At 65.5% G+C, this 23,123-nt stretch overlaps 1 protein-coding gene across 2 annotated transcripts in view; it reads left to right on the top strand.

The window, feature by feature from the left end:
• Nucleotides 1–6,700: 6,700 nt before the first annotated feature.
• The window catches only part of NFKB1 (nuclear factor kappa B subunit 1), a 41,468-nt gene continuing 25,045 nt past the window's right edge, over nucleotides 6,701–23,123 (top strand). Inside the window, exons 1-4 of one of the 2 annotated variants that reach the window (XM_055141688.1) lie at nucleotides 6,701–7,101; nucleotides 18,567–18,615; nucleotides 20,248–20,323; nucleotides 23,035–23,075. In XM_055141688.1, coding sequence (XP_054997663.1) covers nucleotides 18,577–18,615; nucleotides 20,248–20,323; nucleotides 23,035–23,075 — 156 coding nt within the window. In that variant the 5' untranslated portion in view covers nucleotides 6,701–7,101; nucleotides 18,567–18,576. The remainder of the gene's footprint in view (nucleotides 7,102–18,566; nucleotides 18,616–20,247; nucleotides 20,324–23,034; nucleotides 23,076–23,123) is intronic. The other variant, XM_055141689.1, reaches the window with a different exon arrangement.

Below are 23,123 nucleotides of genomic sequence, written 5' to 3' on the forward strand. Positions count from 1 at the left end.
CCCTGCCCGGGGACCACCAGGCTGCGTGTTGGCGGGCCCCCAGTGTTCAGCCTCCTTCCTTCCACGGGGTCCGATGTGTCGACTCAGGGAAAAGCAACCGAGTCGAGACCTAACAGCCTCCAGCTCACGTCTTGCGTGAAACGCCAGATTCCGACTCGTGGAAGCGGAGACCGAAGCCCCCCACAGCCCGTCCAGAGGGTGTCCTGGCACAGGCCTTTCCAGAGCACGGTTCAGGGGTGCTCTAAACGCCGGCGGTGCAGGGCGACCCCGGCTTCAGCTCCCTCCCGAGGGCCAGCAACCCCTGACAGGAGCCGGCATGGCCCGCCCGTGCTGCCTGTGGCCTTACAGAGAAGGGGGTCCCCACTGACTGGACCCCACCTTCACCCATGCTTCAGCCGGCACCAAAGGGTCCCACGCGTCCGTCGGGAGTGAGACCCTCGGCGAGGCACGTGCGTGTTTGGGAGAAACACAGAACTCTGACTGGCCACAGCCGGCCCAGCATAAAGTGGTTAAACAGACATCACTATGAATGAACTGAACCTAGCATTTCAAAACTCAAAAATGAATTTCCAAGCTCACAAATGTACTGCAGAAGCTTCCTCCAGGGAGCACCACCAAAGCTGAAGGAGTCCGCGCCCAGGAAGCACAGGTTGCCCAGATGATCGGAGAGGAGGAGGAGGGCCTGGGGGCCCACCTTGGGGGTTGGGGGCCCACCTTGGGGGGCTGGGGGCCCACCTTGGGGGTTGGGGGCCCACCTTGGGGATTGGGGGCCCACCTTGGGGTGTTGGGGGCCCACCTTGGGGATTGGGGGCCCACCTTGGGGGGCTGGGGGCCCACCTTACAAGACCAGCATAAGCCTAACACCAAGCAAGAGAGATCAGCGTAGGGCAGACAGAAACGAACGTCAGTCATAGCTGTGTGGAAACCTTGGCAAGTCCATTTGGCCGAATCTAAAGTCACACCCTCACTATGTGGGGTTTATTCTTGGAACCTAAGTCCTCTCTAACGCGTAATCAATTTATCATGTAAAACTTGGTTTACAACGGGCTTGCACATGGCCAATCTGGGCTCGATCCCCAGTACCCCATATGTTTTCTTAAGCCCCACGAGGCGTAATCCCTACGCAGAGAGCCCAGAGTAAGCCCGAGCACAGCAGGGTGTGGCTACAAGCACTGTAGCTCTGTAGCACTGTCATCCCGTTGCTCATCGATTTGCTCAAGCGGGCACCAGTAACGTCTCCATTGTGAGACTTGTGACTCTTTTTGGCATATGGAATACGCCACGGGGAGCTTGCCAGGCTCTGCCGTGTGGGTGGGATACTCTCAGTAGCTTGCTGGGCTCTCTGAGAGGGACGGAGGAATTGAACCCGGGTCGGCTGGGTGCAAGGCAAACGCCCTACCCGCTGTGCTATCACTCCAGTCAAACACACAGAAAACCCAAATGTCCAACAGCCCATGACTGGATCAGGACTCTGATGCGTGTCCACAACCGAAGGCTGGTGTGGGGGAAGGCAGCTGGCGGCACCACGATGGAGCTGGCGGGCTCTCGTGAAGTGGAGCGGGCGGAGGGAGAAGGAACCACGCAAGATGGCCTCACCCACCTGTGCCACACAGACGCACGGAACAGGCAGCGTCAGGTGACGACAGGCCCTCTGACTGCAGGACTGAGACCCCCAGGCAGGGGCGGGAGGCGGAAGGGGTGGCCTGAGCGTCACAGGACGGGGCATGGGCGAGGGTCCGGGGGCGCTGGTGGCGGTGAAGGTGCCATAACTGTACCTAAGGGTTGGCGTTGTGTGGCCCCCTTGAGACCTAAGCCGCAATGTTGGTGAGGACCCCCCAGCCCCGAGACCCCACGACACCCCACACGGAGGGGCCGGGGTGAGCTGGAGCCGCGCCAGGCGGAGCGAGCCAGAGGCGGGACTGGGCACCGCCTCCCCCAGCCTCAGCCCTGGCGCCCAGGCTGTGTCTGCCAGGACGGAGCCGCGGGCTCTGGCGTCCCCACCCGGCCACAAGGGGAGCTGTGTCCTCCGTCCTGTCCCCAGGAACATCCCGGCAGTCCTCCGGCCTCAGTTTCCTCGCTGGGGAAGGATGTCGACCAGCCGTCGTGACGTCCTGAGACAAGGAGACAGGAAGCAGCAGGCCTGTGTCGCCGGGAGCCTGGAGGGCGAGACGGTGCGTGGGGGCTCGCGGCCCTTCTGATGGTGGGCGGGGGATCCCTCCGGACTCCGGGCTCAGCCCTCAGCCCGTCTACACCTGCCGTCCAGATACTAAGAAGGGAGAACTATCCTGGCTGACAGCTCAGGAATGAGGTCACACGTGGCTGGTGTGTTCCGCGCTGAACTAGGCTACAAAGTTTCCGTGTCCAGCTCTGCCTGAAGGGGGACTCGTGGGGCAGGACGGCAGGACGCTCCGCCGAGCACAGGGCCCGGCCAGCAGGAGTGGAGACAAGCGTCCGAGGGACTGAGAACAAGGAGGACCCCCGAGTGCAGGCCCTGTGGGAAGGCAGAGCCGCAGCGGGTCACAGCAGCCCTCAACGGCCGTCCCGTCCCGACGGACTCGCTCACTGCGATCTCGTTTGCACTGTGGGGACCAGAGACAGAACGTTCCGGACGCGGGACGGTCAGGGCTCGAGCCGCCCGCCCCAGCCCGCCCTGTGCTGTGCCCTTTGGCAGCCTGAGCCGCGGCCCACCAGGCCCTGCTCCCCCGGGTCCCGCCAGCCCCTACAAAGGCCGGCTTGGAGGCCCCCCTGGGGTCCCGTGGGGACCTTTAAGTCTCCTGCTACTTCCCCATGGGCTCTGCCGAAGCTTTGGGGGCTCCCGGCAGCGGACGCGCAGCTCAGGAGCTAGAACACCAAAAGGAAACGCCGGCGGCCAGGGGGTGGCCCTGAGGGGCAGCACTTGCCGGTGTGCTGAGGCCCCGGGCTCAGGCTCAGCGTCGCGGAAATGAAGGAAACTGCTGATTTAGACACTTCCCAGCGGTGAGCAGCAACAGTTTATTCCAAGGAAAGTAAGTTGTCATTTTTCTCCGTCCTAAAGTGATAACTGCACGTTTCCCGAGTGTCTGCGTGTGGCGCCTGCGTGGTTCGTGGCCGAGGACGGCAGGCGTCTCTCTCTGCACGCTCTCGGGAAGGGACCCAGGAGGCCTGGTGCTGGGAAGTCGCTTCCGGACACGAAACGCGTGCGCAGTGCTAAGGCCTGTGGAAAGCATGAGGAGCGTCCAAACCGCGCAGCGCCGGGCTGGGCAAGCAGCCGGACCGGCACGGGGAGGACAGGGGCACGGAGAGGGAGGACACAGCCTCCAGCTGTCCAGTCACGCAGAGAAGCCACGCCAGCTGCCCTCCCTCTGGGCCACCCTGCAGTGGCGCCCGTCGGTGTGTTTGGTCTGGGGGCGCCACCCAGTGTGCCAAGGGCTCCCGCCTGCCGCCTCTCCTGCCCCGTCGGCACCGAGAGGCTGACCTGACTCCCACGGTGCAAGAACCAAATCCTGCAGGGCGCGAGGAGCAGGCCTTGTGATGCTGCAGCTTCATGGTAAAGGGCCGGCGTGGCCAGGCCGTGCTGGGTTTGGACAGTGAAGGGAGGACCGCTCACGCCACAGCGCCAGCCCGGGGCACTGCCTGCTGCCCGTGTCCAGGCCCAGAGCCTCCCTGCGCCCGTCCCCATCCCTCTTCCCTCCCGGCAGTCCCCACACGCACATACACTCTCCCTCCCACACATACGCCTCTCTCCCTGGCACTCTTCCACATACTTTCCTCACGCACCCACATCCTCCGTCTCCCTCTCACTCTACTCACACACACTCACACTCTCCCTCTCACACACTCACACTCTCTCAGTCTTACCTCACACACACTCACACTCACTCTCTCCCTCTCACACACTCACACTCTCACAGTCTTACCTCACACACACTCACACTCTCCCTCTCACACACTCACACTCTCTGTCTTACCTCACACACACTCACACTCTCCATCTCACACACTCACACTCTCTCACAGTCTTACCTCACACAAACTCACGCTCACTCTCTCACACACTCACACTCTCTCACAGTCTTACCTCACACTCACGCTCACACTCTCCCTCTCACACACTCACTCTCTCACAGTCTTACCTCACACACACTCACGCTCACACTCTCTCACACTCTCAGTCTTCCCTCACATACACTGACGCTCTGCCTCTCACACACATACTCTTTCACATAGTCAGAGTCTCTCTCTCACACACACTTTCCCTGTCTCACACACTCTCCCCCTCACAGGTGCTCTCACATGCACACATTCTCACACACACTCTTCCTCTCACACACTCTCACTCACTCTCACAGTCTTACCTCAGACACATTCTCACGCTCACACTCTCCCTCTCACACAGTCTCTCTCCCTCTCTCACACACACACTTTCCCTCTCTCTCACATATTCTCTCACACAGTCTCCCCCTCACGTGCACACATCCTCACACAAACCCTTGCTCCTACCTGCTCTCACACACTCTCCCTCTCAATTGCTCGCTCTCAGAGAGAGAGAGATGAAGGGACCATGTAACCTGGGCCCAGGCTCCGGCCTCAGCTTTCGTACTCTCCGTGTTTCAGCAGTGCTCCCCAGCTTCCAGTCCTGGGCCACACACACACACACACACACACACACACACACACACACACACACACACACACACACACACACACACACACAGAGTCACTGGCCATGAGTCCCCGGGGGAACCCTGCTTCTCTTCTCTAGAACTGGGGGAGAATCAGGCGAGGGTCGACATTCGGGGAGGTTCCCAGCAGCTCGGACCCTGGCCGCTCCTCCAAGGCTGTTCCGGCTCCCGGGAGCCCCGAGCGCTGCCCACAGGCCCCCACGTGGGCCCGCGAGCCAGGGGAGCCCCCACCGCCACCTCAGGAGGCCAGAGAGGCCACGGGAGCTGCTGCAGAGGGCTCCAGCCCTGTCTCTGTGTCTCGGGTCTCGCCGGGCAGCCTGGAAGCGCACGGCAAGAGCATTCCCGGCGGGGGGCCAGCAGGGTGGCCGCTGGGGGGACGTGTGTCCCTCCTGTGACAGGGAGGAGGCCCACCAGGTAGGCGACTCTCGCTGGCGTACTTCGTTCCCTTAGGACACATTCTGCAGCAAAAGCCTCGGGGGTAGAGAGTCTGTGGGGTTAAGGCCTGAGGCCACCCCCGTTTAGTCCCCAGCCTGGCACAGTGACCCCAGCAGCGCAGGGCCCCAGCAGACGCATCCTCACCCTCGGGCACGCCCCCTGAGCTGAGAAGCCCCGGGAGCACTGTTGGCGGGCCCCGGTGAGCCTGCGCTGCCCACTCACGCTGTCCGTGAGGGCCAGGGTGACCGCTGTCCAGACACAGGACGGTGTTGGCGGCCCCCCTGCCTCCTGCCCCTCCCCCCTTCCAGCCCTTCCTCCTCCCCCTGCTCCTCTCCTCCTCCGTCCCTCCTCCCCTCCTCCTCCTCCGGTGCTCCCTGTCCAGAGGGACGTGTCTCTGCAGCCAACTCGGTGAAACAATATGCGTTTCCCGTTTGCATCAGGCGCTGGTTTGCGTTCTTCAGAAAAGAAGTGTTGCAAGCGTCTGTTCCTGTCGGACGTGCTATGACTGTGCTCCGGGAACGCTCTGAGGCCAGAGTGCTGGTCGCTTGGTCGCTGGGTGTCCGGGAGCAGAGCTGGACCTTCCTGTAAGGACTCGGCCCTTCAGCCCCCTCCCCATGTCCTCGGGGCCTTTCTCGCTCCCCTTGGTAGTCACTCCGATGACAGGCTCTCCCGGACCGGCCTCCGGTGCCCCCCGGGCACCCCCCAGCTCCGAGCTTGGCTCCTGCCTGCAGGGTGCGAGTGCCCACCAGAGCCCCCCAGGTCGGGCTGGGGATGGGCTGGCTTCACACACCTGAGCTCCGGCCTGGCCCCAGGAAGCCATAATTTCTTTCAAACAAACGAGCAAACAAAACCCTTTTGGAAAATGTAAGCAAACAGCAGCAGGGCAGGCTCTGGCCTCTCCTTCTCCTCAGCGGCTCTCTCCTGCTGCCCAGGGACACCGGCAGTCTGGGCAGGAAACCGGGAACCCCTGTCGCCATGGGGATGGACAGCCGCCTTGGGGATGACTGCAGGAGCAACGGGGACTAGGAGGGGCCGCCCGGCCTGCAGCCCACCGTGCCCGCCTGACCCCTGGCACTGCACCACCGTGCCCACTGCCCACCGTCCACCGTCCAGTCTGACTTGCACGTGCCCAGGGTTCCTGCGGGTAGGCAGCGCGGCTGGCTGCGGCCTCGGCCGGTCACCTCCGAAGGCCACGGCGCACAGGCCCTGCCCTCGGCCTCGGGGAGTGCCCACTGCAAGCTCAGCCCTGAGAGCTGAACTCAGGACCACGACAGCGCCTGGACACCCCACCCAACCCTGCGCCCTGGGAAGCTCCGCCGGGGGCGGCTCTGAGCTCTGGCTCCCGTGGGGACGGTGGGGCCCGACCGCCCACGGCAGGACAGCTCATCCCCACGCGGCCACGCCCGCCCCAGCCCCCTCCCTAGGTGATCCCCGAGACCGCGCCCCCCCCGCCCCCCCGCGGAGGGTCGGGCGCCTGGACCCTCATCATTCCCGACCCGGCCCCTGCGCAGGCGGCGGCCCCCTCGGGGCGAACGTGCCCAGGAGCGGCTGGCCAGTGCCACTGGAGACCCGCCCGGGAGCACTGACCTTTCCTAGGGGGCGTCCAGTGTGGAGGCCACTCTAGAGTGTGCGCCCCGGCGCCCCGGGTCTCTGGCCAGCACGCGGGGACGCAGGGCGCGGCGAGAGGCCGAGTGACCGGCGTGGGCCACGCGCGAGGCGGCGGGGGCGCGCGCGGACACGCGGCCGGAGCGGGTCGGGCCGGGCCGGCTGGGGCCGGGGTCGGGGCCGGGGTCCGGGCGCCGGCGGGCGGGGAGGGGCCGGCCGGGCTCCCCGCCGCGCCCCCGCCGCCGTGTCCGTCCTTCTGTCTGCGCCCGACGTCAGCGGGAATTTCCAGCAGGAAGTGAGAGCGCGAGCGCCGAGCCGCGCGGCCGCAGGAAGGGGAGGTTCGCCCGGCCCGGCCCGACAGCGTCCCGCCGATGGCGCCGCGCTGACCCGCGCCCGCCAGGTAAGGCCCGCGCCCCCGGCCCCCGGGACGCCCCCCGCGCCCCCCGCGCGCCCCCGGGCCCCCGCGCGCACCCGCACCCGGAGCCCCCCGCGCGCACTCGCTCCCCGCGCGCCCACCCGCGCGCACCCGGAACACTCGCCCACGCGCACCCGGAGACCCCCGCGCACCCGAGTGCTGGCCCGCGCGTACCCGCACCGGAGCCCCCCGCGCGCACCCGGAGTGCTGGCCCCGCGCACCCACAGCGCGCACCCGGAACACTCGCCCACGCGCACCCGGAGACCCCGCGCGCGCCCGGAACACTCGCCCGCGCACCGTCCCGCACCCCGCCCCGCGCGCTCCACCCCGTGCGTGGGCTCTGTCCGGGCCTGACCCCGCGGGGAGGGACGCTCGGCCCGCGCGTCCCCAGGGCACCCACCTGGAGGAGCCCCCACAGCCCGCCGGAGTCCAGCGGGCCTCCGCCTGGCGGGCTGCCCAGGGACTCGGGTGGGGAAAGGCTTTTGCGTTTTCCTTCCCGCGCTGCAGCTTAACAGATAAGTGTTTTTTTCACCAAAGATTTGGCCATGGAGGCCTCACTCTGGAGAACGGCCACGGTGCCCTTCAGGGCCAGGGCTGCCGGGCTCTCGGCTGGCCACCCTGGGCCAGGACCGGAGCCAGGAGCAAATGCTGGCCGCGGGTTAGCAGCCGCTCCTGTCTTTTCCCGATGTGAGTGCGGGTGCTTTCTAGAGATGAACCCGTGGCTGTTTGAGGCACCGAGTGAATTATGTAAATAATTTAAGGTGAAGCGTTGTTTGTTTTGAACTTGCAGCTAGGACGGCAGGAAGCAAAGGACTGCTTCCTGCAGCAGTTTTACGTTTCTCATGAGCCCAATGGCAAAGGTGAGACACGCGCCCACGGAATTCCCCGAAACTCCCCATGGCGGTGACACACCCCATCTCGGGAGGTACGGCTGCCTGGGCGTGTGGGCCCTGGAGCCAGAGCACCGGCCGGCCACTCGCCCAGTGCTGGCCCCGTCTGAGCCACCTTCCAGAGGAGAGACCAGCTCCTCAGGAGTTGGTGGGCAAGCCTTGAGCGTTGGTTGGAAACAGGCTCCCCCAGGCTCTCCCCCCGGGCGGCGTCTGGCCCTGCGTTTGGACCCCGTTTGTCAGTGCTGGGATCTTTGAGAGAAAGCTTTTCCCCGTGGCCCGCTTTGATCTTGCACTTCCCCCTCTGTCTGGGCGGGCGCTGGCTCCCCCTGCCAGCACCGGGCCACTCACTGCTCAGGCTGCGGGAACTTTGATTTGGTGGCCCAAGGCCTCTCGCCACGGGCCGGCCGCGGAGGAAGCGGGCGGCTGAGTTTCCGGCTAGCCTGAGCCGTGCAGGGGAGAATGGATTCGTCTCGGGGCAGCCCTGACGAGGGACCGGATGGCTCGGCCCCGCCGCTGGGAGGGTCAGAGGAGGTGAAAGTTCCAGCTTCTGGGGGAAGTGGTTACTTCATCGCGTCAGCCATCGTGGACGCCGAGAAGTCAGGGCAGCAGCTGACGGTTTGACACGTTCCGGGCGAGCGCCGAGTTCCCAGCGGCCTTGTCCTCAGCCTCTTCGCCCGGCACCGTGCGGGTAGGGGTGTGAGTGGGGGGCAGGGGAGTCGCCGGGTCCCTTCCGGCAGCACGCGGGCAGGGACGGTGGCGAGAGCCGCAGCTGTGCGACCTTCCTCACGCGTCTGCCCTGATTCCGCGAGAAGCACGTTCTGGTTGGTCGGGTTCTTTGTTTACGTTGTGAATCATAGACGGGGGACGGGGCAGCGCGGCACGGCGCTCGGGTGTCCCGGGCCCCGGCAGGTCTGGCAGCACCCTGAGGTCAGCCTTCGCCCTGCTGCGTCTCCGTTAAACGGGGTCACGACGCAGGGTGGGGAGGCCTGACCCCCGCCCAGCACCACCGCCAGGCCAGCTCCAAACCAGCGATGGGTGCCTAAAAATGGGTGACCCGGTCCAGTCAGTGGGGCCTGTGGCTAGCGGGGGTCTGGGCCTGCTGTCGGGGGAGAGGGCCTGGGTCTCTGGCCTGCAGGTGGCCCGGGCGGGCCGGGTCTGCGCCGGTACATCAGCCGGCCGTGGGGACAGGGCGCTGGAAGAAGCCCTTTGCCCCCGAGAGGGGTCCCGGTAGCTCTGCCCACGAGGACAGTGAATGTGGTCTGTGCGACCGAGGGGCTGGTGCAGAGGGGGCGGGGGGGCGGGCACTGCCTCACATGCGGCCACCCGGGTTGATCTCAGCACCCAAAGGATGCCCGAGCCTGTGATCCGTGAGCACAGAGACAGGGTGAGCGCTGAGTACCACTGGGTGGGACCCCAAAACAAAAAAGTTTGTATATCGGATCCTCAACATTGTCTAGAACACGTGTGACGAGGGGCCGGAGTGACAGCACAGCGGGGAGGGCGTTTGCCTGGCACGCGGCCGACCCGGGTTCCATCTCCAGCATCCCATAGGGTCCCCTGAGCACTGCCAGGAGTGATTCCTGAGTGCAGAGCCAGGAGGAACCCCTGAGCAACGCCGGGTGAGACCCAAAGAAGCGAAAGGGTGTGTGTGTGTGTGTGTGTGTGTGTGTGTGTGTGTGTGTGTGTGTGGCGGGGGGGTGAAGAGCACTGATCTGCAGGCTCTCGGGGCTTAAGCTTCGCCTGGGCCCCAGTGCGGCGTCTCTCGCGACCGAGGTGTTTCACGTGGCGCCCAGCTTGCTGCTGGTGCGTGAACTGGGGAGCGTGAAGCGGCTCTCGGGCTCCCCGTGACCAGTCAGCTCCACTTTGCCACCGGGCCGGAAATCTCCTGCCGTCTTTCATACCGACCACTCTTGCATCCGACATTCGAAAGTCCGAGCTTTAAGAAAGGCTCAATTTCCTGAGCTGAGAGAAGTTCACACGGGTGAAACCGTAGGGAAGAAGCAAAGGTTCGTTATGGCTCTGTGGCGCCTAAGTCTGGGAAACAGTAACTGAGAAAAAGAAAAGTAGCTCAGGGTGCTAGGAAATGGGACCGGGGAGCTGCGGTGCGGGAGGAGGGTCTCCGGCGCCCGCGGGCGGCCTTGTGTGTTGGTCCCTAGCGGAGGAGGGACGCGTGTCCGTCCCGCGGGAGGAAGAGCACCTCTGTCTCCCCTGCAGTGAGCAGAGTTGCAGGGCTCTGCTTGGCGAGGAGGAAGGCGCCGGGCCCGGGAGAGCGTCGGGGCACTCCGGCCCTGCACGGAGCAGGCTGGCCGCGTGCCAGTCAGGCACCTACTTCCTGCGCGCTCTCGGCCTTCCGTGAAGGGTCCTGGGGGGCAGCGCCAGGCACTGATCACGAGGACCCCGCGCCGCCTCCCGGGGGGCAGAGAAAGCTGTGTAGCCTCAGCATCTCAGAGGCACTTATCAAGCACGATCATCACCTCGTGGAGATGACAAGAGGCACTCTTACAAGGAAAAAAAAAGAAAGAGAGAGGAAAAAAGCAACTTTTTGGCTAACCCAGAGTCTCTCGGAGCTCCGTATCTCGATACTGGGATCTCCAAAAAAGGAAAGGGCGAAGCACGGCTGTCCGCAGATAGAGGGGCCGACCTCGGGAACCCGCCCACCCGCCCGCCGCAGGCCTGCTCCTCCGCAGCTGGGCCCACCCAGGCCCCCGCGATCCACAGGGGCCCAGAGCGAGGCCGGTGCTGCCAGCCCTGGGTCCGAACCACCTCCAGCCACTGCCCGTCCAGGAAGTCCATCAGCGCCGATCTCTGTCCACGCCTCTCACAAGCGCACAGCCAGGCCAGAGAAGTCAAATTTAAGAATGGTTCACGCGGTGCTGTGCGCATACAATTATGGTTCACGCGGTGCTGTGTACATACAATCATGGTTCACGTGGTGCTGTGTACATACAATCATGGTTCACGCCACAATCATGGTTCACTCGGTGCTCTGTGCATACAATCAGGGTTCATGCCCTGCTGTGTGCATACAATCATGGTTCACACAGTGCTGTGTACATATAATCATGGCTGTTGCCTCCAGCAAGCAGAGAGCGGGCCTGTTCCCAGCTGAGCAGGAACACGGGCAAAATCTCTGCCTAGGCCGGGCTGGCATCTGCCCTCCTATCTGCCTGTCTGCCTGTCTGTCTGTCTGTCTGTCTGAAGCTCCTTGGAGCTGGGCCTTGGGGCTCTAGACTAGCATCCGCCTCGAGAGCTTGTGTCTGTCTGTCTGTCTGTGGCTCCTTAGAGCCGGGCTGGTGTCTGCCCTCGGGAGCCCTCTGTCTGTCTGTCTGTCTGTCTGTCTGCAGCAACTTAGAGTTAGACCTTGGAGGCTTGGGAACATTGATGAGAGAAATTCACATTTTTGCTGAGTGGAAAAGTGTCTGACCACTACATAGAGTTAAGCATACCTTGATAGAGTTTAATTCACATTTTCAAAATAATCTGGTTGCTACAGTGAACCTTGTTTTTCAAGATGACAGTGATCTGAAATAAGTCGTGCGTTCTTCTTTACCAGGTAGTTGGACGTTCCAGCGTCAGAGCGTCCGGCAGTTCCCATTCTGTGATTGTTTGTTGTTTTGGTTGTTTGCTTTGTGGCCACAACCAGAGGTGCTCAGAGCTGGCTCCTGGCTTCTCGCTAAGGGGGTCACTCCTGGCAGGCTCAGGGGCCGGGAGGGGGTCCCAGGGATCAAGACCCCTCAGCCGCAGGCAAGGCAGGCGCCCCGCCCACTGCACTATCTCACTGGCCAGCGTTTCCCACTGTGATGTCCAGAAATCGCTCCCAGCATGCAGGGGTGAGAGGAAAGGCATTAACATGACAGGTCTCCTAATCAACCCACCTAACTCGAAATTGGCTCCATGCCCAAACCTGCAATTCATTTAATAGAGAACATAATTTACTATAATTGTCTTAGAAAATGTGCCTTCCAAGACAAAAATTTTAGGCATGGACAGAATGGCTTTTTACAGAAGTTTTAGCTTGAATTTCTGACTCATGCTTAACAGACGTTTACAGAACGTCTTTGTCTGCCTTTTCTCGCTGAGGACGGGGCTGTCCCCCCCGCCCCCGATGGTGTCTGATGCTGAAGAGTTGGTGAGGCCGGGAGGGGGCAGGAGGGCGAGCACGACCGGGCAGCAGAGACGCTGGACGGGAAGGCAGGAAGAGACACAAACGGGAGGAATAAGAAGCGAATTGTACTTCACCATTTTCAGTTCTGTTGGATTCAGGAAAGTACTTAAAGCAATAGACAAACCCATGATGATTTCACTTGTATCACTTGTCATTCAGTTGGTCTCCGATTTGCTCGAGCGGGCGCCAGTAACGTCTCCATTCATCCCTGTCGTGTGCTAGTGTAGCCCAATGGTATCTGCTCGCTCCAGGAACAGGAAGAGCCTCAAACCGTTCGTTCAGGGTTTTGATGAAGAAGTCTGACCATCTAGTTGGTCGGCGGCCACGCGGTCTTTTGACGTCCCGTGGACTTCAGTTGGTAGCAGCTCTAGGCCAGCGGTCATCTCTGAATTGCAGTCCGGCCCATCTGATTTTTGACGCCTTGGCAAACGAGACAGCGTCCCTGATTCTTGACTGTTAACAGAGGTCAGAACTCCGGATTCCTTCTCTCACTCGAGTGAAACGTGACTTACATAAAATCACGTTGATTCACATAAAGTCAAAGCTGAGTGTGAAAGTGTAGGAAGTAGAAAAGGTTGTGTTTTATTGGGTGCCGCAGGCGGGGGAGGGGGCTCAGGCCTGGAGCCTGCCCGGCCAGCAGCGTGTTGGCCAGCGTCCCCGCCCCCTCCGTTCACTCACCTCAGGCCGGTTGGAAGCCTGGGGCCACGCATTTGAGGGAGAGAGAGCGAGACGCAGCCAGGGGGCAGAGAGCACCAGGCAGCGAGTCTCCTGCCTTCCGCGCAGCTGGTGGGCTCTGCCCAGCCTTGCCAGGAGTGAGCCCTGAGCACGGAACCAGGACTGCGCCCTGAGCACTGACCACAGGACCAGGACTGAGCCCTGAGCACTGACCACAGAACAGGACTAAGCCCTGAGCACTGACCACAGAACCCGGACTGAGCCCTGAGCATGGAACCAGGACTGCGCCCTGAGCACTGACCACAGGACCAGGTCTGAGCCCTGAGCACTGACCACAGGACCAGGACTGAGCCCTGAGCACTGACCACAGGACCAGGCCTGAGCCCTGAGCACTGACCACAGAACAGGACTAAGCCCTGAGCACTGACCACAGAACCCGGACTGAGCCCTGAGCATGGAACCAGGACTGCGCCCTGAGCACTGACCACAGGACCAGGTCTGAGCCCTGAGCACTGACCACAGAACCAGGACTAAGCCACGAGCACTGACCACAGAACCCAGACTGAGCCCTGAGCACGGAACCAGGGATGGCCACAAACAAACAGGAGCCGAGGCAGAAGGGCCCCGACAGCTGCCTTCCTGCCGGGCGGCCCGGCCTCGTCCGTGCCCGCCTGTGCTGATGGAGTCTGGGAAAGCCGGTTTCTGAGACGGGGCAGGAGCGCCAGGGGGACGGGAGAGGAACACGCCCCGCGGCAGCTCGGGGCCGCTATAGGCTACAGGCTACAGGTCGTCTCCGCGTCCAGGACCAGAGGGGGCCTGGGGGAGAGGGAGGCCCGGCCCTGGTGGCCGCGTGCGACTCTCCCCCGCCCTCCGGGACACTCGGGGGGCCCCAGACCCTCCTGCTCCCTGCCTGCTCTCACCTGAGCTGGCGAGGGGCGAGGGGCGGGGGAGGGGTGCGCCCACCTCGCTGCCCCCAAAGCCCCGCTGGCCGCAGAGCCGTCCCGCCCGCCCGGAGCCAGCGTCCCCCTCCCCGACCCCCCATCCCGCTCCCCACCCCCTCCCCGCCCCCCATCCCCCTCTCCGCCCCCCTCCCCGTCCCCAGAAAGCTGAGCTGGAGGGCGAGTCAGCGCTTGTCCTGGGCTCCGTCCTCACAGCCGCCCCTCCCCTCCCCTCCCCTCCCCTCTTCCGAGGCCACTCGCTCCCCAGTGGGCCCCCCTGGTCCTGCACTGCCCCGTCAGCCCCTGGGCGCCCCCGTCTGTGTCGTCACGTCACCTGCGTCTCTGGCACGTTCCTGAGGACAGGGTCTGCAGCCCTGCTGGGGGCAGGAGGCGCCTTGGGGAGTGGGGTCGGGGTCGCCGTGGGGCACTGGCCCACGCCACGAGCACGCAGGAGCCGGGCGCGGCTGCAGGCTGGCCGTGTCCACCTGGCCCGCCGCGTCCCGTGACCCCTTGGCTGCTTCCGGACCAGCCATCGTGCCCCCACCCACCCCCGCTCTGAGCTCACCTGCCTTGTCTCCCCCTAAGTCGTCCCCAGGCGCTGGCCGTCGGGGCGGGCGGGCAGGCCCCGGCCTGTGCTCCTGGAGGTCTCGGGGGTCTCCGGGGGCAGGGGGCACGGCAGGCTGGGACCTAGTCCCCCGACCGCGGCCAGTGGCCTTCCTTCTTCCCCGCGCAGCCCTCCCGCCCTTGGTCCAGGAGGCTCCCGAGTCTGAGCCCCCCCAGCCCGCGCCAGCCCGCCGAGAGGGGCGCCGAGAGGGGCCCGCGGGAAGGAGTGACCCGGCCTGAGCGCTGGCCTGCGGGCAGAGAGGAAACGGCCCCTGCTCCCGCCCCTTCTTAACAGGACCCCCCACCTCTGCATGGTGCAGGGCCGTCCCCCCAGGGCTGCGGGCCAGCCGGAAGGGCCCCGCTCACACCCCACGAGCACACAGCACACACCCGCACACACCAGCACACAGCACACACCCCACACCAGCACACACCCCACACCAGCACACACAGCACACCTGCACACACCCCACACCCGCACACACCCCACACCTGCACACACCCGACACCAGCACACACCCCACACCCACACACACCCCACACCTGCACACACCCCACACCCGCACACACCCCACACCCGCACACACCACACACCTGCACACACCCCACACCCGCACACACCTCACACCCGCACACACCACACACCCGCACACACCACACACCTGCACAGAGCACACACCGAACACACCAGCACACACCAGCCACTCACACCCCAGCCAGCACACAGCACACACCCGCACACACCAGCACACACCAGCACATACCAGCACACACCAGCACACACCAGCCACTCACACCCCAGCCAGCACACACCCCACACCTGCACACACCTCACACCAGCACACACCCGCACACACAGCAGCCGCTCATGCCCACAGGGGCGACAGCGCAGCCCTGGCTGTGGGTGTGTCCACGCACTTCAGAGTCAATATTTGCTCTCTCGCCAACCCGTCAAGGTCACCGGCGGGAGTGTGGGTCTGACCTTGGCCGAGGGCGTGGCGCCTGCCCTTCCGCCTGTGGCAGCTCGGCTCCTTCATTCGCTCACTGTCCAGGGGAGGGGACCGAGGGGCTGGAGGGACGCAGGTGCCAAGGCAGGGTCAGTCCCGCACCACGTGGCCCTGCTGGCCCGTCACTGACCCCCAGCCCGGTGGGCGGAGACCCCCGTGGCCTCCCGAGCTCTGTCAGGAATGGGAGTGTGTGATGGCTGGAGGCTCCGCGTCCACCGCCCGCCCACGGCAGGGCACCGGGGGTCTTCCCACAGGCTGCTGAGAACCCCCCCCCAGCAGGGCTGTCTTCCGGTCTGCCCCGCAGCCTCAGTGCCCGGTGCCCGGGTGACTCCCGGGAGCAGGGGCCGGGCCTTGCCCTGCCGAGTGGGCGGGTGCCAGGGCTGAGGCCGAGGAGAAGGTGGGTGCAGGCTCTCCGCCCCGCACAGCTTCTGAGGGTCAGCAGCGTGGGGACGGGTCAGCCCAGGCCGGCCCCAGGCAGCGTGGGGACGGGTCAGCCCAGGCCAGCCCCAGGCAGCGTGGGGACGGGTCAGCCCGTGCAGTGCAGGGCTGGAGGCGGTGGGGCAGGGCAGACTCCCCCTCGCTGTGCCTCATTCCCACGGGATGGGCTTCCGGGTCCTGCCCTGGTCTCCTCCTCCCTGCTAGCCTGCAGTGGACAGACACGCCGGGCGCAGCCGCCCGAGCTGGGCCTGTGCCGGCCCCCGGGGCAGGCCGGCTGGCGCTGCGTCCCCACAGACGCTCACTCGCTGGCTTGGGTGCAGGAGCGTCCAGTGGGCACCTGCACAGTCCTGGCGGGCGGGGGCCGGCGTGCCTCCCGGGGGGCTCACCGGGCAGTGGCCACGCAGGCTGGCGTCTGTGGCCAGAGCGCCCGCCTGGTCCCAAGACCCCCGGAGGCCCTTCTAGAAAGACTGGGAAATCAGCTCCCGAGAGCAAAGTCCCGGATTCCCTGGCCGGCACAGATGGTCAAAGCAGGGCTGAGCGGCCTCGCCCCTGCCCCCAGCCAGCCCGGCCGCCCCAGGCACAGCGAGACCCCAGCCCAGCTCAGCCCGGGCGACTCCTCTCCTTAGGTTAGTGATTTCCTGCGACCGACCGTCAGTTGAAATGAGGGGCCGGAGCAGTGGCCAGCGGGGAGGGCGCTGGCTTGCGTGAGGCTGACCCCAGTTCCACCCCAGATGTCCCCGAGCCCCCCCAGGGTGAGCCAGGCACAGCTGGGTGTGGCCCCAAACAGAGCCAGTCAGGCGACGGGCAGAGCGGGGGGGGGGGGGGGGGACGGCCGTCCCTGCGGGGGTGTCCTGGCTGTGGGCGGAGGGGGGGGACGGGCTGCACTGGGCAGGTGGCACCGCGTCCCCCCCGAGTTCGCCCGCACCTGCCGGTCTCCCTGGAACGACAGCCTCCACCTCGGCCGGCCCCCGGGAGGGCGGGCAGCTGTCCCTCGGGCCCGGCCCCCCGATCGGCGACTGCGGGGCTGTCCCCGCCCGCCCCTCTGTGCTCCAGCCCCACTGAGTGCTGGGATCGGGGCGGGGGCTCAAGGTCACACCGGGTTGGACCCGGTGCCCAGCGGTTTGGAGACTGAGCGTCAGGAAGCCGCTGGCCTGAGCGTGACCCTGGGACAGTCCTGATAAGCCGACCTGGACGGGGCTTAATTAGGGGGTGGGGCTGGGCGGCTCTTGGACCCGATTCTTTTTTGCACAATGTCCTGAATTTGAGTGCATGCGCACGCATACACGCATGTGCACACATATATGCACACACAGAGAGACATATATGCCTACATGTGCACATACACGCACATGTGTGCACACATATGCACACACCTACACACATGCACCTACACACATGCACACACATACATACATACACATGTACACATATGCGTGCGCCTACACATGCACATATACGTGCATACACGTGTGTGCACACATGCGTGTACACGTGTGCATGCGCGCTTGTGCACACACATACACACTGCTCTGAAATGAGGGCGCTGAGCCCCGTCTGCAGAGGGAGGGCGGGGGCAGCTCTGCGGGCCCCTCTCTGCCAGGTGAGGGTGCAGTGGGCCCCGCAGGCCGGCCCGTGGGTGCTGGCGGGTGCTCGTGGCGTGTGTGGGTGACGCCGTCTCTGGGACCCTCGTGGCTCTGTGGCAGACGTCACGTCCACGTAGCGGCCCAGCTCTGGCCCAGTGGACGGCGCGGGGAAGGGACGTCCACTCGCCGAGGATGCCGCCCCCTGCAAGGCTCAGGCGGGGGCCTCCCGGGACGGCCCCCCAGCCCCGAGGGCGGGCTCTGCCCAGCACAGTGGGGCACAGACGGGGCCCCGCCCGCCCCTGCCCGGAGGCCACAGCCGCCACCAAAACAAGGCGTCCACGTGGCGTCCTGTCACCTCCCAGACTCCCGCACAGGCCACGTGGCCACCTGCCCAGCACACACGAGGCCCTGGGTCCCACCCTCAGCACCCCCAGCCCTCCCCGTGCTGCCAGGGGTGGCCCCAGACGCCCACGGCAGCCCAGAGCAGGCTCCGCGTCCTCTGCCCGGCCTCTCTGGAGCACGGTCTCACCTCGGGAGTTAACACTGGCTTTCGGTGTTCTTGGTGGTGTGTGCGCGTGTGCATGTGTGCGTGTGCATGTGTGTGTGTGTGTGTGTGTGTGTGTATGTGTGTGTGTGTGTGTGTGTGAGATCTGAATTCCGTCTCAGGAAATGTAAGAGAGATGAACTTTGAAGCCGCGGGCGTTTCCTGGGGAGCGTGAAGGCAGCTGCTTATCTGGCCTGTGGGTCTTGCCCGGGCGGCTCACGGGGTGGGGGGGGGGGGGCTGAGGGGGGGCAGCCTTCAGGGCAGGACCCCCTCCCTATGCTGGCGCCCAGGGGCAGGAAGTGGCCACTCTGCCCCTCCAGCGCCCCAGGGCAGGAAGCCAGCCCCAGGCGGGACGCGCGTGGGCACGCGTGGACACGGTCCCCGTGAGGGGTGGTGCTTGCGAGGGGCCGAGCGTCCACTCCTCCACGTGCGGGTGGTGACGTCCAGGCCCTGTGGAGGGCTCGAGGGCCACCGCGGGCCGGGCTGAGACGTCCGTGGCAGATCCCCCGTTACGCAACGCCCCGCCGAGAGCCCCGGCTGCCCCGGGGAACCCCCTCCCTCGGCCCGGGGCTCGCAGCCTCACCCCGCTGCCCTTTCTGTCTGACAGACGCGCCAGGATGGCAGAAGACGACCCGTACGTCCGGGTGACCGAGCCGGTAAGCCCCGCCTCCCGCCCTGCCGCAGGGGTGGGGACAGCCGGGCCTAGGGGCACTGCAGGCGCCTGTCTCGGACCCCCCTCTGGGCTCCACCCCGTGTCCCGCCTACGGCCTGAGCAGGACCCCCCCAGACTCAGCTCCAGCCTCCCCTGAGCCCCCCAGGCTGTGCGCCAGGGACCCCCACCTGGGCAGGGCTGCCCGAGCTCCCGGGTCTGTGTGCGAGTGACGCCCACCACGCCTGCATGCGGCATCTGCAAGGCGCCTCCTCCTCTCCCGCCTGCCGGCGCGGGGCTCACAGGCGTGGTGCAGGGTCCCTCGGCTGCCCCTGTGGCCGCCCTCCGCCGAGGTCTCACCCGAAGTGCTCGGCCTGAAAGCAGCCAGGCCCGGTGGCCGGCCGCCCCCAGCCCAGCTGTCCAGTAGCCGCGACGGCCACCCACAGCCGAGGGCCATTTGGTTCGGGTTCGGGTGTCTTTGGTTTGGGTTTTGAGCCACACCCGGCTGTGCTCCCGGCTGACTCCCAGCCTCGTGCTCGGGGATCACTCCCGGTGTGGCTCGGGAGCACGGGGTCAGCAACCCCAGGTCGGCCGTCCCTGTCACTCCAGCCCTGGCAATAACGACTTTAAGATGTAATGATTGTGTTTGCTTGATGGGGCTGCGCGGGGCGGCCGGGGAAGTGTGTGGAGCCTGGGGGGGGAGGGGGGTCCAGCCGGGGAGGGCGGGCCGGCCTAAGTCCTGGCTCTGGGGTTTGGCCAGACGAGGGGAGAGACTGGGCTGGCCCCGGGGCCACCGGAAAACACCACGGACTTCCCAGATTTGCATATGGGGGGGGGAAGTGAAACCGAAAGGGAAGCCGCCGGCTTCTCCTGGGCCTGGGCAGCCCGCCTCCCCCGGAAGTGCTCCCGAGCCCGCCCCGACCACGGCTCGGCCTCTGCTCGCCCTCCCGTACTCGCCTCTCTGGGGGCTCCTTCCCGCGTGCGGGGACCTCGTCCCCCTGCAGCCCTGCAGCCCCACGTGGCTCCCCCTCCCCGCCTCCTGTGGCCGTACTGGCTCGGGGTGTTCTTGGCGGGGAGGGTCCTGCCAGGTAGCGCCTGGTGCCTAGTGCCAGGTCTGTGCAGGGCTCGCTCCTGGCCCCCTGTGGGACCCGGGGCCCCCTGTGGGGAGAGGAGGCGCCCAGCCACACCCTCCCACCTCCTCACCAGGGTCCCTCCCCCACCTGCCGGCTCCAAACCACGGCCAAGCCCTGGGGCCATGAGTCTCGGCCCCGTCTGCCGGGGCCTCACCTGGGCTGCGGCCGAGGTCCTGTCCCCCACCCCGCTGTGCTGCCGTGTCAGGCGGGGGGCTGGGGGGGGCACCGCCGGCTCTCCAGCTGCTGCCCCCAGGCAAGCACGGAGCCGGCTGAGTCTCTCCCACGGGCGCCCAAGGCCCCGGCCGTGCCCACGTGCCCCTGCTTGTCCCCGAGCTCCCGGGAGCAGCTGTGAACCTTCACTGGGGTATCGAGTGCGCGTCCCCCAGGGGAGGGAGGAGGGGAGGGGGCGGCCCCAGGCCCGGGAACGCCCCCCAGGGCCTGGACGCAGCCCTCGGCTGTTTCCCTGCGTGAGGCTGGGCGCGGGTCTGACCGGCGTCTCCCCACAGATCTTCCCCATGGAGCCGCTGAACCCCGCCTTCTTCCACCCGGAGCTGTACCAGGCCGAGATGGCCCTGCCCACAGGTGAGGCCTGCCCGGGGCGGGGGGGGGGGGGTCGGCCGTGCCCTCAGACACCCCGACAGCTGGGGGCGCCCTCCCCGACCCACCGTCCCAGGGGTGACGTGGGAGTAGCCTCAGTGGCCCCAGCCGTGCTCCTTCCCGGCCACCCAGGGGCGCCAGGCACCTGCTGAGAGGCCGGCGGCCGCGGGAGCACCAGCTGCCTGGCCTCACTGAGTCACAGCCCAGGGCCCGGGCCTGCCGTGCCGCGGGGGTGCTGGCCGCCAGGCGCAGTGGCCCCTGGCCTGGGGACCCGCGCTTGGAGCCGTGAGCACTCCTGTCCGGGCCAGAGTCACTTTCTGCTCCGCTTTCGGTGGGGCTGCTCCGGCTCCCCCCAGGCCTCGCTCCTGCAGGCGTCCAGGGACCGCGGGGTGGGGGACTGAGCCTGCCCGGGTGCGAGGGGCTCCCTCACTCCCCCAGAGCCTTAGGGCCGGGCGCGGGGCTGAGTGTGTGAGTGAGTGTGCACATGCGTGCTTGTGGGGTGTGTTTGAGTGTGTGAGTGTATGTATTGGTGTGTGCCAGTGTATTTGTATGAATCTTATGGGTGTAAGTATGTTTGTGTGTATGTGTATGTGAGTGTGTGTGTATGAATGTGATGGGTGTGTGTAACTTATGTGTGTGTATGAGTGAGTGTCCATGTGTGTTTGTGTATATGAGTGTGTGTGTATGTGTGAGTGTCCATGTGTGAGTCTGAGTTTGTGGAGTGTGTGTGAGCGTCCGTGTGTATGAGTGTATCTATAAGTATGTATGTGTGTCTGTGTCTGTGTATGGGGGTGGGTGTCCATGTATGTGTGTGTGAGTGTATACGTGTGTGTCTGTGTCTGTGTCTGTGTGTGCATGTGTGAGTGTGTGCATGTGTATGCATGTGTGTATGTCTATGAGTGTATGCATGTGTGTGAGTGTGTGTCTGTGAGTGTGTGCATGTGTGTACATGTGTCTGTGTGTGCATTGAATGTGTGCATGTGTATGCATGTGAGTGTGTGTGTCCGTGTGTGTCTGTGAGTGTGCATGTGTGAGTGTGTGTGTGTTTGTGTCTGTGTGTGCGTGTGTGTGTGTCCGTGTGTATGCATGTGTGTGTATCCATATGTGTCTGTGAGTGTGCATGTGTGAGTGTGCATGTATGAGTGTGTGTGTGTGCGTGTGTGTGTGCATGTGTGTGTGTTTGTGTCTGTGCGTGTGTGTGTGTGCATGTGCGTGTGTGCATGTGCGTGTGTGTGGCTGCATCTGCAGTCTCAGAAATGAGCCCGCGTGAGCCCCTTGAGCTTCCTGTGAGGCAAAGGTCTCGCAGCGCCTGTGTTTCCTGTGACCTTTTCATTCCGGGACTCGAGCGTGCTCCTGGGTGAGGAAGCGGGGCCGTGGCTCACGGCCTGCCCCCGGGCCGGCGCGGCACGAGACAGGGGCCAGAGGCTCCTGCCGGCGGCTCAGCCTCCCTGGCTGTGAGGGCCCCGGCAGGAGGCGTCTGGAGCTCGCGTGACGGCTGCAGGTCCCGGTCTGTTCCCGTGTGCCGCAGGGCTGTTGCTCGTGTCACGCCGGGAAGTGGCGGGGTCGCCCGGGGCCGTGCGCGGCCGTGGGGGCCTTGCTCTGTGCCTGCTCGGACACACCTGGCTGAGGCCACGTGGACACGCGAGCCTGCACAGAGCCTTCGTGACTGGGCTCGGCTCCTCCACGTGTCCCGGAGGGAGAAATGGGCGTTTCCCAGAGAAGCCCCCGCCCTGGGTGCCCCTGAGTGGAGGGAGGGGCCCTAGGGAGCAGCAGGCACGTCCCCAGGCGTGGCCCGAGTCTGGCCGGGCCGGGCCTTGGGCCCGTCGTCACCTCGCCTGACTGCGCCGTGGGGTTGGGTCCCACCAGGCGATGCGGGGGTCACTCCTGGCTTTGCACTCGGGAACGGCACCTGACGCTGCCCGGGGGACCCTGTGGGGCGCGGAGGGTCGAACCCGGGCAGGGCCTGGTGAGGCCACGCCCTGCCCGCCGCCTGTCTCCAGCCCCGACTGCCCCGTGTGTGGCACGTCGGTCCCACCCGCTGTGCTGCCCTCCGGGGAGTCGGGTTCTGGCTGCACTGGGGGCACTGTAGCTGGAGCAGGCTGTGCGGGGCTGCTTCCCGCCAGTGAGTCTGCTGGACCAGAGCCGGACCCTGTGGGTCGTTCCGTCTCCACCTCCCTTCCAGCTCAGTCCCTGCCCCGCGGGGCTCCTTGGTCAGGTGACCTGAAGTCGTGTCCTGTGCCCACTCAGTCTCTGGGCTAAGATCCTTGTGTCCTCGGGTCTTAAATAATTTCAGTTTCTTCTTGTAACTCCTCTGTGTGGTCCCAGCCCCCCGGCAGGGCAGGGACGCCTGGGAACTCGGGTGAGGTGCTCTGGGGCCTTCTGTGTTTCTGCCTGGGCAGAGGGACCGGCTCCTGGCTCTCGCGCTGCCCTGAGCGTGGCCTGGCAGCCCGTCCTGTCCGCTGGGTTCCTTTCCGGAGAAGCCGGCCAGAGGGGAACGTCCCCGGGGGCCAGCGGCAGCCCCCTGGTGTGTGGCGATGTGCCGGGAGGCTCGATAGCCCTCCAGAGGGAAGGACGGGCAGCCGGGACCCCCAGAGGCCCCCGGCGAGCTGGGGCTGGGCGGGAGCCTGGTGAGGGGCCCCGTGCCCCCAGCGCGTCCGAAGGGCCTCATGTGTCTCCTGGTCTCTGTCTGTCCCCAGCAGATGGCCCGTACCTGCAGATCCTGGAGCAGCCGAAGCAGGTAAGGCGACCTCGGGCCCTGCGTCCACCCTCGGCGGCCAGGGCTGGG

This window comes from Sorex araneus, chromosome 6 (genome assembly GCF_027595985.1).
Source record: "Sorex araneus isolate mSorAra2 chromosome 6, mSorAra2.pri, whole genome shotgun sequence".
NCBI classification, from domain to species: Eukaryota; Metazoa; Chordata; class Mammalia; order Eulipotyphla; family Soricidae; genus Sorex; species Sorex araneus.